General features: G+C 43.4%; 1 protein-coding gene across 2 annotated transcripts in view; it reads left to right on the forward strand.

Moving 5' to 3' along the window:
• The first annotated feature begins 8,124 nt into the window (after positions 1–8,124).
• LOC139538811 (LIM and senescent cell antigen-like-containing domain protein 1) overlaps positions 8,125–13,644 on the forward strand; it is a 68,552-nt gene continuing 63,032 nt past the window's right edge. The window contains exon 1 of one of the 2 annotated variants that reach the window (XM_071341272.1): positions 8,125–8,606. In XM_071341272.1, coding sequence (XP_071197373.1) covers positions 8,569–8,606 — 38 coding nt within the window. In that variant the 5' untranslated portion in view covers positions 8,125–8,568. The remainder of the gene's footprint in view (positions 8,607–13,644) is intronic. The other variant, XM_071341273.1, reaches the window with a different exon arrangement.

Here is a 13,644-nt window from a genome sequence, read left to right on the forward strand (position 1 = left end):
ACAGTATTGTTCCAACCTCAGTGTGGAAATATACACTAAGTGGCCAGTATATTAGGTACACCACCTTGTTCACGAAAATGGTTCACTCTTACAGATAGTGAGTCACGTGGCTGTGGCTTGCTATATAAAGCAGGCAGACAGGCATCCAGTTACTGTTCGATTGAACATTAAAATGGGAAAAACGAGTGACCTAAGCGACTTTGACTGTGGTATGATAGTCGGTGCCAGGCACACCGGTTCCAGTATCTCAGAAACAGCCGGCCTCCTTTGCTTTTCACACACAACAGTGTCTAGGGTTTACCTAGAATGGAGCGACAAACAAAAAACATCCAGTCAGTGGCAGTCCTGTGGGTCAAAACAGCACGTTAATCAAATGTTATTTGTCACATGCGCCGAATACAACAGTGAAATACTTACGTACAAGCCCTTAACCAACAATGCTTTAAGAAGTTCAAAAAAATAGAAAGTAGAAAATACAAAATAAAAGTAACAAATAATTAAACAGCAGCAGTAAAATAACAAGCAGGACTATATACAGGGGGTACCGATACAGAGTCAATGTGCGGGGGCACCAGTTGAGGTAATTGAGGCAATATGTACATGTAGGTAGAGTTAAAGTGACTATGCGTAGATTATAAACAGAGTAGCAGCAGCGTAAAAGAGGAGTCTGGGTAGCCCTTTGATTAGCTGTTCAAGAGTCTTATGGCTTAGGTAGAAGCTGTCTCGACTTGGCTCTCCGGTACCGCTTGCAGTGCGGTAGCAGAGGGAACAGTCTATGACTAGGGTGGCTGGAGTCGTTGACAATTTTTAGGGCCTTCCTCTGACACCGCCTGTTGTAGAGGTCCTGGATGGCAGGAAGCTTGGCCCCAGTGATGTACTGGGCCGTATGCACTACCCTCTGTAGTGCCTTGCGGTCAGAGGCCGAGCAATTTCCATACCAGGCAGGGATGCAACCAGTCAGGATGCTCTCGATGGTGCAGCTGTAGACCCTTTGGAGGATCTGAGGACCCATGCCAAATGTTTTCAGTCTCCAGAGGGGGAATAGGCTTTGTCATGCATTCTTCACGACTGTCTTAGTGTGTTTGAACAATGATAGTTTGTTGGGGATGTGGACACCAAAGAACGTGAAGCACTCAACCTGTTCCACTACAGCCCCGTCGATGAGAATGGTGGCGTGCTCGGTCCTTCTTTTTCTGTAGTCCACAATCATCTCCTTTGTCTTGATCACGTTGAGGGAGAAGTTGTTGTCCACAGAACCAGGTCTCTGACCTCCCTATAGGCTGTCTCATCATTGTCGGTGATCAGGCCTACCACTGTTGTGTCATTGGCAAACTTGATGATTGTGTTGGAGTCGTGCCTGGCCATGCAGTCATGAGTGAACAGGGAGTACAGGATGGGACTGAGCACTCACCCCTGAGGGAACCCCGTGTTGAGGATCAGCGTGGCGGATGTGTTGTTACCTACCCTTACCACATGGGGGCGGCCCGTCAGGAAGTCCAGGATCCAGTTGCAGAGGGAGCTGTTAAGTCCCAGGGTTCTTAGCTTAGTGATGAGCTTTGAGGTCACTATGGTGTTGAACGCTGAGCTGTAGTCAATGAATAGCATTCTCACATAGGTGTTCCTTTTGTCCAGATGGGAAAGGGCAGTGTTGAGTGCAATAACAATTGCATCATCTGTGGATCTGTTGGGGCGGTATGCAAATTGGAGTAGTTCTAGGGTTTCCAGGATAATGGTGTTGATGTGAGCCATGACCAGCCTTTCAAAGCACTTCATGGCTACAGGCGTGAGTGCTACGGGTCGGTAGTCATTTAGGCAGGTTACCTTAGTGTTCTTGGGCACAGGGACTACGGTGGTTTGCTTGAAACATGTTTTATTACAGACTCAGTCAGGGACAGGTTGGAAATGTCAGTGAAGACACTTGCCAGTTGGTCAGCGCATGCTCGGAGTACACGTCCTGGTAATCCGTCTGTCCCTGCGGCCTTGTGAATGTTGACCTGTTTAAAGGTCATACTCACATCGGCTACGGAGAGCGTGATCACACAGTCGTCCGGAACAGCTGGTGCTCTCATGCATGTTTCAGTGTTACTTGCCTCGAAGCGAGCATAGAAGTAATTTAGCTTGTCTGGTAGGTTCGTGTCACCGGGCAGCTCGTGGCTGTGCTTCCCTTTGTAGTCTGTAATAGTTTGCCAGCCCTGCCACATCCAACGAGCGTCGGAGCCGGTGTAGTACGATTCGATCTTAGTCCTGTATTGACGCTTTGCCTGTTTGATGGTTCGTTGGAGGGCATAGCGGGATTTCTTATAAGCTTCTGGGTTAGAGTCCCGGTCCTTGAAAGCGGCAGCTCTACCCTTTAGCTCAGTGCGGATGTTGCCTGTAGTCCATGGCTTCTGGTTGGGGTATGTACGTACGGTCACTGTGGGGACGACGTCATTGATGCACTTATTGATGAAGCCATTGACTGATTTGGTGTACTCCTCAATGCCATCGGAAGAATCCGTTATAGACCTATATCCATCCTGCCCTGCCTCTCTAAACTCTTCGAAAGCCAAGTTAATAAACAGATCACTGACCACCGTACCTTCTCCACTGTGCAATCCGGTTTCCGAGCTGATCACGGGTGCACCTCAGCCACGCTCAAGGTATTAGACGATATCATAACCGCCAACGATAAAAAACAGTACTGTGCAGCCGTCTTCATCGACCTGGCCAAGGCTTTCGACTCTGTCAATCACTGTATTCTTATCAGCAAACTCAATAGCCTTGGTTTCTCAAATGACTGCCTCGCCTGGTTCACCAACTACTTTGCAGACAGAGTTCAGTGTGTCAAATCGGAGGGCCTGTTGTCCGGAACTCTGGCAATCTCTATGGGGGTACCACAGGGTTCAATTCTCGGGCCGACTCTTTTCTCTGTATATATCAATGATGTCGCTCTTGCTGCGGGTGATTCTCTGATCCACCTCTACGCAGACGACACCATTCTGTATACTTCTGGCCCTTCTTTGGACACTGTGTTAACTAACCTCCAAATGAGCTTCTATGCCATACAGCACTCCTTCTGTGGCCTCCAACTGCTCTTAAACACTAGTAAAACCAAATGCATGCTTTTCAACCGTTCGCTGCCCGCACCTGCCCACCCGACTAGCATCACTACCCTGGACAGTTCTGACCTAGAATATGTGTACAACTACAAATACCTAGGTGTCTGGCTAGACTGTAAACTCTCCTTCCAGACTCATATTAACAGACTCATATTAAGCATCTCCAATCCAAAATCAAATCTAGAATCGGCTTTCTATTTCGCAACAAAGCCTCCTTCACTCACGTCGCCAAACTTACCCTAGTAAAACTGACTATCCTACCGATCCTCGACTTCGGCGATGTCATCTACAAAATAGCTTCCAATACTCTACTCAGCAAACTGGATGCAGTCTATCACAGTGCCATCCGTTTTGTTACCAAAGCCCCTTTATACCACCCGCCACTGCGACCTGTATGCTCTAGTCGGCTGGCCCTTGCTACATATTCATCGCTAGACCCACTGGCTCCAGGTCATCTATAAGTCTATGCTAGGTAAAGCCCCACCTTATTTCAGCTCACTGGTCATGATAAAAACACCCACCCGTAGCACGCGCTCCAGCAGGTACAGTGGGGAGAACAAGTATTTGATACACCGCCGATTTTGCAGGTTTTCCTACTTACAAAGCATGTAGAGGTCTGTCATTTTTATCATAGGTACACTTCAACTGTGAGAGACAGAATCTAAAACAAAAATCCAGAAAATCACATTGTATAATTTTTAAGTATTTAATTTGCATTTTATTGCATGACATAAGTATTTGATACATCAGAAAAGCAGAACTTAATATTTGGTACAGAAACCTTTGTTTGCAATTACAGAGTTCATACGTTTCCTGTAGTTCTTGACCAGGTTTGCACACACTGCAGCAGGGATTTTGGCCCACTCCTCCATACAGACCTTCTCCAGATCCTTCAGGTTTCGGGGCTGTCGCTGGGCAATACGGACTTTCAGCTCCCTCCAAAGATTTTCTATTGGGTTCAGGTCTGGAGACTGTCTAGGCCACTCCAGGACCTTGAAATGCTTCTTACGGAGCCACTCCTTAGTTGCCCTGGCTGTGTGTTTCGGGTCGTTGTCATGCTGGAAGACCCAGCCACGACCCATCTTCAATGCTCTTACTGAGGGAAGGAGGTTGTTGGCCAAGATCTCGCGATACATGGCCAAATCCATCCTTCCCTCAATACAGTGCAGTCGTCCTGTCCCCTTTGCAGAAAAGCATCCCCAAAGAATGATGTTTCCACCTCCATGCTTCACGGTTGGGATGGTGTTCTTGGGGTTGTACTCATCCTTCTTCTTCCTCCAAACACGGCGAGTGGAGTTTAGACCAAAAAGCTCTATTTTTGTCTCATCAGACCACATGACCTTCTCCCATTCCTCCTCTGGATCATCCAGATGGTCATTGGCAAACTTCAGACGGGCCTGGACATGCACTGGCTTGAGCAGGGGGACCTTGCGTGCACTGCAGGATTTTAATCCATGACGGCGTGGTGTGTTACTAATGGTTTTCTTTGAGATTGTGGTCCCAGCTCTCTTCAGGTCATTGACCAGGTCCTGCCGTGTAGTTCTGGGCTGATCCCTCACCTTCTTCATGATCATTGATGCCCCACGAGGTGAGATCTTGCATGGAGCCCCAGACCGAGGGTGATTGACCGTCATCTTGAACGTCTTCCATTTTCTAATAATTGCGCCAACAGTTGTTGCCTTCTCACCAAGCTGTTTTTCTATTGTCCTGTAGCCCATCCCAGCCTTGTGCAGGTCTACAATTTTATCCCTGATGTCCTTACACAGCTCTCTGGTCTTGGCCATTGTGGAGAGGTTGGAGTCTGTTTGATTGAGTGTGTGGACAGGTGTCTTTTATACAGGTAACGAGTTCAAACAGGTGGAGTTAATACAGGTAATGAGTGGAGAACAGGAGGGCTTCTCAAAGAAAAACTAACAGGTCTGTGAGAGCCGGAATTCTTACTGGTTGGTAGGTGATCAAATACTTATGTCATGCAATAAAATGCAAATTAATTACTTAAAAATCATACAATGTGATTTTCTGGATTTTTGTTTTAGATTCCATCTCTCACAGTTGAAGTGTACCTATGATAAAAAGTACAGACCTCTACATGCTTTGTAAGTAGGAAAACCTGCAAAATTGACAGTGTATCAAATACTTGTTCTCCCCACTGTATATCTCACTGGTCATCCTCAAAGCCAACACGTCCTTTGGCCGCCTTTCCTTCCAGTTCTCTGCTGCCAGTGACTGAAACTAATTGCAAAAATCGCTGAAGCTGGAGACTTATATTTCCCTCACTAACTTTAAACATCAGCTATCTGAGCAGCTAACCGATCGCTGCAGCTGTACATAGTCCATCTGTAAATAGCCCACCCAATCTACCTACCTCATCCCCATATTGTTTTTATTTACTTTTCTGCTCTTTTGCACACCAGTATTTCTACTTGCACATCACCATCTGCTCATTTATCACTCCAGTGTTAATCTGCTAAATTGTAATTACTTCGCTAACTATGGCCTATTTATTGCCTACATCCTCATGCCATTTGCACACACTGTATATAGACTTTCTTTTTTTCTATTGTGTTATTGACTTTACGCTTGTTTATTCCATGAATAACTCTGTGTTGTTGTTTGTGTCACACTGCTTTGCTTTATCTTGGCCAGGTCACAGTTGTAAATGAGAACTTGTTCTCAACTAGCTTACCTGGTTAAATAAATAAAATATTTTAAAAAATCCCAGAACATATTCCAGTCTGTGCTATCAAAATAGTCCTTTAGTTTAGCGTCTGCTTCATCTGACCACTTTCTTATTGACCGAGTCACTGGTGCTTCCTGCTTTAGTTTTTAGCTTGTAAGCAGGAATCAGGAGGATAGAATTCTGGTCAGATTTGCCAAATGGAGGGCGAGGGAGAGCTTTGTACTCATCTCTGTGTGTGGAGTAAAGGTGGTCCAGAGTTTTTTCCCTATGGTTGCACATTTAACATGCTGATAGAAATTAGGTAAAACCGATTTGAGTTTCCCTGCATTAAAGTCCCTGGCCACTAGGAGCGCCGCCTCTGGATGAGAATTTTCCTGTTTGCTTATAGCCGTAAACAGCTCATTGTGTGCGGTCTTAGTGCCAGCATCTGTCTGCGGTGGTATATAGACAGCTATGAAAAATATAGATACTCTACCTCAGGCGAGCAAAACCTAGAGACTTCCTTAGCTTTCGTGCACCAGCTGTTGTTTACAAATATGCATAGGCCGCCGCCCCTTTTTTACCAGTGGCCGCTGTTCTATCCTGCCAAAAAAGCCTAAAACCCGCCAGCTGTATGTTAATCATGTTGTTGTTCAGCCACGACTCGGTGAAACATAGGATATTACAGTTTTTAATGTCCCGTTTGTAGGATATACGTGCTCGTAGTTCGTCTATTTTATTATCGATTGATTGTACGTTGGCTAATAGGACCAATGGTAAAGGTAGATTACCCTCTCGGCGACGGATCCTTACAAGGCACCTGGACTGTCGTCCTCGATACCTCCATCTTTTCCTCCTGTGAATGACGGGGATGAGGGCCTTGTCGGGTGTCTGGAGTAAATCCTTCCCGTCCGACTCGTTGAAGAAGAAGAAATCCTCCAGTACGGGGCGAGTAATCGCTGCCCTGATATCAAGAAGCTCTTTTCGGTCATAAGACATGGTGTCAGAAACATTATATACAAAATAAGTTGCAAAAAAAACACACAATAGCACAATTGGTTACGGGATCGTAAAATGGTGACCATCTCCTTCGGCGCCATTATCTGTAATAACAAGAATTGTGCAAGCTAACACAGGCAGGCAACAAACAGGCAAATAACACCACAACAGTGGTGTGCAGAACGGCATCTCGGAACGCACAACTCGTCGGTCCTTGTCACGGATGGGCTATTGCAACAGACAATCACTCCGGGTTCCACTCCTATCAGTTAAAAACAAGAAGCGGCTCCAGTGTGATCGCCTGGTCTGACGAATCCCGGTTCCTGTTGCGTTATCCTGATGTCAGAGTCAGAATTTGGCATAAGCAGCATGAGTCTATGGCCTCATCCTGCCTGTTGTCAACGGAACAGGCTGGTGGCGGTAGTGTAATGGTGTGGGAAACGTTTTCCTGGCACACGTTAAGTCCCTTGATACTAATTGAGCAACGTTTGTACTCCAGAGCGTATCGGTAGTTGTTCTGGAGGCAAAGGGGGGTCCAACCTGGTACTAGATGGGTGTACCTAATAAACTGTTCATTGGGTGTATATAAAACACTGGAAAATTACGCTTTTAACTGCACCGGGCCTTTAAAGGAAAATTCCTCCCAAAAACTTTGGGTATTTGTTTCATTAGTCCATTGTTAATATTGTTCCAAAATGTTTAGCATGTCAGCAATTACGTTTTCAAGATATATAACTTTAAAAATACAGAAATACAGCTGGTATGATGCATTTCGCTTTTAAGAGTTAATTACTCCAAATAAAATGGATTTTAACAATCTTCAGGGGACAAATGCCCCCTTTCAAAGTTTCTGTTTTTATCAAATAACACACATAAATAAACTATTAATTCTGCCCACTTGCCTAAGGATGGCCAGTATGCACATATCTAAATCTTACCAAACGTAGACTTGTTTTGTGTCTGAAAATAGACATGTTCATTATGGGAGGCGTTTCCCCCCCACATAACCTGTTCAGTCTACGGGTCTGGAGAGCCTACAGCATTGACAGATCTTCCAGATGTTTTCCTCTCGTCTTATTCCGGAAAGATAGCCTTTTAAGGAAATATACTGTATGTTCCAATTACATGACCTAAGCACACTGAGCACTAGTAGGTCTTTTTAAAGTTTACATTCTTATGGTTAAATCTCGTTTTGTTAATTTGACCTAATGTTAATACATCAAATAGTCTACAGTAGACTACAACATTTTCGAGCAGCGCCCCTCTGCGCTCAGTTATTTTCTACAATAGCATGTAAGAAGTAGACTATACGACTTAGAGCTCACATTTATGTGTAATAGTTTTCCAAATATCACACATTTTTCACTGTGGGAAGTCGGTGCTGCTCGGGTAGATTTCCGCAAACATCCGTCCATGTTTAGCGAGGAAATATGCTGGAAATACACAGCGCAATATAATAACAACATTAAACTAGTGCATGAGGTTTAAAGTGTAAGTTTTATATTTAACCTGCTGTCCATATATGCATCTGGTATTTACAGTAAAGACTAGTCTTCTGTAGGCTATCGTGGTCCTACATGGATGATTTGACTAGAATCAGAAGCTTAGAGGGCGGGTCTAGTCCGGTTAAATTACATTTTAGCGCAGTAGCCAGACACACCGACAGAAAAAGAAATAGGCGAGGCTCATTCGCCATTACTAAGAAAGTATCGCCTGTAAACAATAGCCTATACAAAAAAATACATCCCCTCCAGCCCCAAACATCTGGAAAGAAAGTGCCGTTGGAGACGAAATACCCCTGCAGCCAAGAAGATGTTGGGGGTGGCCGAAGAAATGACCAATGGCAACGGGTGAGTACTGAAAAGAAAACACGTGTTATGATCGGCCAAATTTGCTTCTTAAAAGTGTTGGTAGTCTGTGTGTTGATTCAGGACAAACAAAGCTGCAGCCTGTTGCAATCAATGATCATGCACAGCGCTGTCTGTCTGCGGGGTGTAGTTGCGCACAGATGAGTTGATGCAGTGCTTAACTATCATCTATCCATACTTGATTTACATTAGACCAGTCCGGGTGTGATCACTACTGCAACAATGTAACAATTACTTTATGGCCTACTTGAGTTATACTGTGTTAGGCTACTGAACAGCTGGGTCAGTGATGATCACTCTGGTTAGGCCTATTCACAATAAGTTATGGTTCAAAGTTGTCTTTGTTTGCTGCTCTGCAGTACTGCTGAGATTTAAATCCTGAATTAGACTGTTGTAGGCCTACTTTACAGGTTTTGACCTACTTGTTGCAAACTTGATGAAAGTACAGCCTGGGACCATCTGAAACCTTGTTGTGGTCACTACGGGACAACAGTGCTATACCGTCTGTGTTCGTGATTCCTCAAGAAACCAAAACAAAAAAAGACCATGTGTACAAAACATTAGGAGCACCTGCTCTTTCCATGACATATGCAGACAAGGTGAATCCAGGTGAAATGCCACTTTCAAAACAACTGGGAACTCTGAAAAATACAAGGTCAAATCATGACATCAGTGATCTTCAGGTCGGAAAGTCGGAGCTCTAGAAAGAGGCCAGAGTTCCCAAGTTGGAATTCCAAATTAGATGACTGTTCAAATAGATTTTTCCTAGTCTGAGCTCGTTTTCTTTCAGAGTTCCCAGTTGTTTTGCACGCACTCTAGTCGGAAGTCTGAGATTTTCAAGTTCGGAGATCCGAGCTCCCAGTTGTTTTGAACTCCGCAAAAGCTATGATCCCTTATCGATGTCACCTGTTAAATCCACTTCAATCAGTGTAGATGAAGGGAGACAGGTTAAACATTAAAGAAGGATTTTTAAGCCTTGAGATAGTTGAGACATGGATTGTGTATGTGTGCCATTCAGAGGGTGAATGGGCAAGACAAAAGATTTAAGTGCCTTTGAACGGGGTGTGGTAGTAGTATGTGCCAGGGGTTCCAGTTTGAGTGTGTCAAGAACTGCAATGCTGCTGGGTTTTTCATGCTCAACAGTTTCCCATGTGTATCAAAAATGGTCCGCCACCCAAAGGACATCCAGCCAACTTGAAGCTACTGTGGGGAAGGAAGCATTAGAGTCAACACGGGCTAGCATCCCTGTGGAATGTTTGACACTTTGTGGAGTCCCATGCCCTGACGAATTTGAAGTTTGCAGTTGTGTCTGAAAACACTATTTTGCTCAAAACATATTTTTTTACCCTTTAGTGTTTGTACTTTACTGTATTTATACGTAGGATATCGCTTTTCAACAGTAAAAGTAAAAAACTCGCTTGGATGTCTTTTATGCAATATGTCCCAAGGGGTTGTGGTTCAGGCCAAAATGCCACTGCTAAGCCCTGTTCTTAGGCACAACGTAACCAATCCAGAGGTGCCTGATTGCTATTATAAACTGATTACCAACATAATTAGAACAGTAAATAAGTAATTTTGCTTAATACCTATGGTATATTGTCTGATATACCACAGCTTTCAGCCAATCAGCGTTCATAGCTCTAACTACCCAGTTTATAATGACATACAGTACTGGCTAGGAGCTGCATATCCATGCTGTCCAGATCTGACGCAGTGAATGTGATGACGCTATCTCTCTCCATCAGTCCTTAATGGATAGTCATTACTGTAGTTCCATTCTACCCCCTGAGACATGTTTCAGCAGATCCGCTTCCTGCCTGTTAATTACCCCCCCTGTGTGTGCGTGTGAATGTGTGTGTGTTACTTTATTTAGATGCAGGGATCTCTGCTCCTGTCAGGAAGGAAACTGGTTTATCATGTACTGGTTCACATTCCCCCGACCAGTACCAAAAAGTACTCAGATGTATCATTTACATTTACATTTAAGTCATTTAGCAGACGCTCTTATCCAGAGCGACTTACAAATTGGATCCACTCACTACTGTTCTGGATAAGAGCGTCTGATAAATGACTCAAAAGTAAAAATGTCATTCACACACACACACGCACACGCACACGCACACACACACACACGCACACACACACACACACACACTTTGCTTGTATAACTTCCTTTCCTGAGTTGTTTACGGTTGGGGGAAAGGAGGGGGAATGGGGTTGGTGGGTGGAGGGAAAGAGAGAGGGGTCTTTGTCATGGCTGAGACTCAGAGAGAAGTTGCTTTGGCAATGTAAATATATGTTTCTCATGCCAATAAAGCTCTTTGAATTGAAAGGTCATGATGTGGAGAGCGGATGTCTTTCTAGTCTCCTGAGTTTCTCTCTCTCTGTCTACATCTCTCTCTCTGTCTACATCTCTCTCTCTCTCTGTCTACATCTCTCTCTCTCTCTGTCTACATCTTTCTCTCTCTCTCTCTGTCTACATCTCTCTCTCTCTCTCTGTCTACATCTCTCTCTCTCTCTCTCTGTCTACATCTCTCTCTCTCTCTCTGTCTACATCTCTCTCTGTCTACATCTCTCTCTCTCTCTCTGTCTACATCTCTCTCTCTGTCTACATCTCTCTCTCTCTGTCTACATCTCTCTCTCAATTCAATTCAATTCAATTCAAGGGGCTTTATTGGCATGGGAAACATGTGTTAACATTGCCAAAGCAAGTGAGGTAGATAATATACAAAAGTCAAATAAACAATAAAAATGAACAGTAAACATTACACATACAGAAGTTTCAAAACAATAAAGACATTACAAATGTCATATTATATATATGCAGTGTTGTAACAATGTACAAATGTCTCAATGTCTCTCTCTGTCTACATCTCTCTCTCTCTGTGTGTCTACATCTCTCTCTCTGTCTACATCTCTCTCTCTCTGTATACATCTCTCTCTCTCTGTCTACATCTCTCTCTCTCTCTGTCTACATCTCTCTCTCTCTCTCTGTCTACATCTCTCTCTCTCTCTCTGTCTACATCTCTCTCTCTCTCTGTCTACATCTCTCTCTCTCTCTCTGTCTACATCTCTCTCTCTCTGTCTACATCTCTCTCTCTCTCTGTGTCTACATCTCTCTCTCTCTCTGTGTCTACATCTCTCTCTCTCTCTCTCTCTCTCTCTCTCTGTCTACATCTCTCTCTCTCTCTGTCTACATCTCTCTCTCTCTGCTCCACTCCACCCTGAGCAGGAATGTGCTCAGTGGGAACGTTGAAAATCAGAGCTCTCTCTCGCTCTCGCTCTCGCTCTCGCTCTCTCTCTCTCTCTGCTCCACCCTGAGCAGGAATGAGCTCAGTGGGAACATTGGACCTCAGAGCTACTGTCAGTCAGATAACTTCTGTAGCTGTCACACATATTTACACATTTTTTAATACCTTGGTCTTTCTTCCTGTCCCCATAGCAGAACGCCTTTGAAGAACTCCCTTTGGTTCCAGGTAAAACCCTTTTGTGTTCCATCCCTTTCCACAGAGGGATCTACATTGCACCTAAAATAGTTCTACCTGGAACCATTCTCCTATGGGGACAGCCGCAGAACCCTTTTGGAACCCTCTTTTGAAAGAGTGTGCCATCCCTCCCCTGATTGTAAACTAACGGACAACAATACTTCTATTGCTACTTACAGCTATTTTTGCTCACATGTACTGTACATGTAGTTTAATTTCCTCTTCCTGCAAGTGCTGGATTTCCCCCCACAGTGGCCAATCCACCATTCATTCTGATCTTAACTCCAACCCTCCTATGTCCACAGGTTAACAAATCTTTCCCAGTATAATTCCATTTAACAATTTCCTTTTGCAATACATCCCTGCATTTTACTGCGATGTCTTGTAAGTGTTTTGAACCTCCCTGTTTGTAAAATGTCTACTGATATTGCCCTAAAATAGAGTATAATGATGTTTCCCATTGACTGATTGTGGTTCTTCAGATCCCCTAACAATACATCTGCAGGTCTATCTGAACCCTGATATTATGACAGAACATCCATTCCTGGATTAAAATTGAAATTAACAAATTTATGTGTCAATTGTTGTTTTATATGTCAGTTCGTAGACCCGATGCCAAGGTATTGGTACATCAAAAACATGTTCCCAACTGACTTGAATTTCATACGGCATTGCTGTCAAACCTTTTGACTTTAAGTGAAACTGATCAAAAAAAATATTTATACTAATCATTTCAAGCCATGTATGATATTTAATGGGTGGCAGACAGACTAATTCTTTCATTTCTTCTTTAAGTAATTGTCTCTGCCAATTTTGTGAGATGAGTTGGTTATAATTTTGTTTAGAGCATACATCTCCATACACTGTTGTTAGTTGCTTGTGTGACATCATTTTACCATCCTTGTTTACAATGTTCTTCATAAATATTATACCTTTCTTGTACATTTCTTCCATTATTTTTTTTTCTCTCTCTCTCAGTACATTGGAGTTTAGCCATATTATTGGCTGTAATATTCGATCTGCCTTTTTTTTGGAGGAGGAAATTGAAATTGTAGCCAGCTCTGTATGACTTCCTTTAAAAAAAGGATGATACTTTCAACAGAGATCCATTGTCAATCCACTGAAAATGTGAGCTTTTAATCTGCAAAAAGGAAAAGAGCCCACTTTTTAACATTGGATGGGCCTCATAGTATCTTGCTAAAAAAACAGTTTGGATTTAGATACAATTTCAGTACAATGGAGACTTTAAGAGAGAGGTTTAATGCCTTAATATTTAATAGTTTTAACCCTCCAAACTCATGTTCGTTATATAAATATGGAGGTTTAACTTGCCATTCCAAATAAAGTGAAATACTTTTTTCACATGATTTGAAAAGGATTCTCCTGGAGTCGGTAGGGCCATGAATAATATGTAAACTGCGATATAACTAGAGAATTAATCAGGGAAATCTTCCTGTAAATGGATAGGTGTTTCCCTCTCCACGGTTTCAAGATTCTATCTATTTTGCAAAGTTTTGCGAGATCGCTAAACTTTT

This window comes from Salvelinus alpinus, chromosome 14 (assembly GCF_045679555.1).
Source record: "Salvelinus alpinus chromosome 14, SLU_Salpinus.1, whole genome shotgun sequence".
Lineage (NCBI taxonomy): Eukaryota > Metazoa > Chordata > Actinopteri > Salmoniformes > Salmonidae > Salvelinus > Salvelinus alpinus.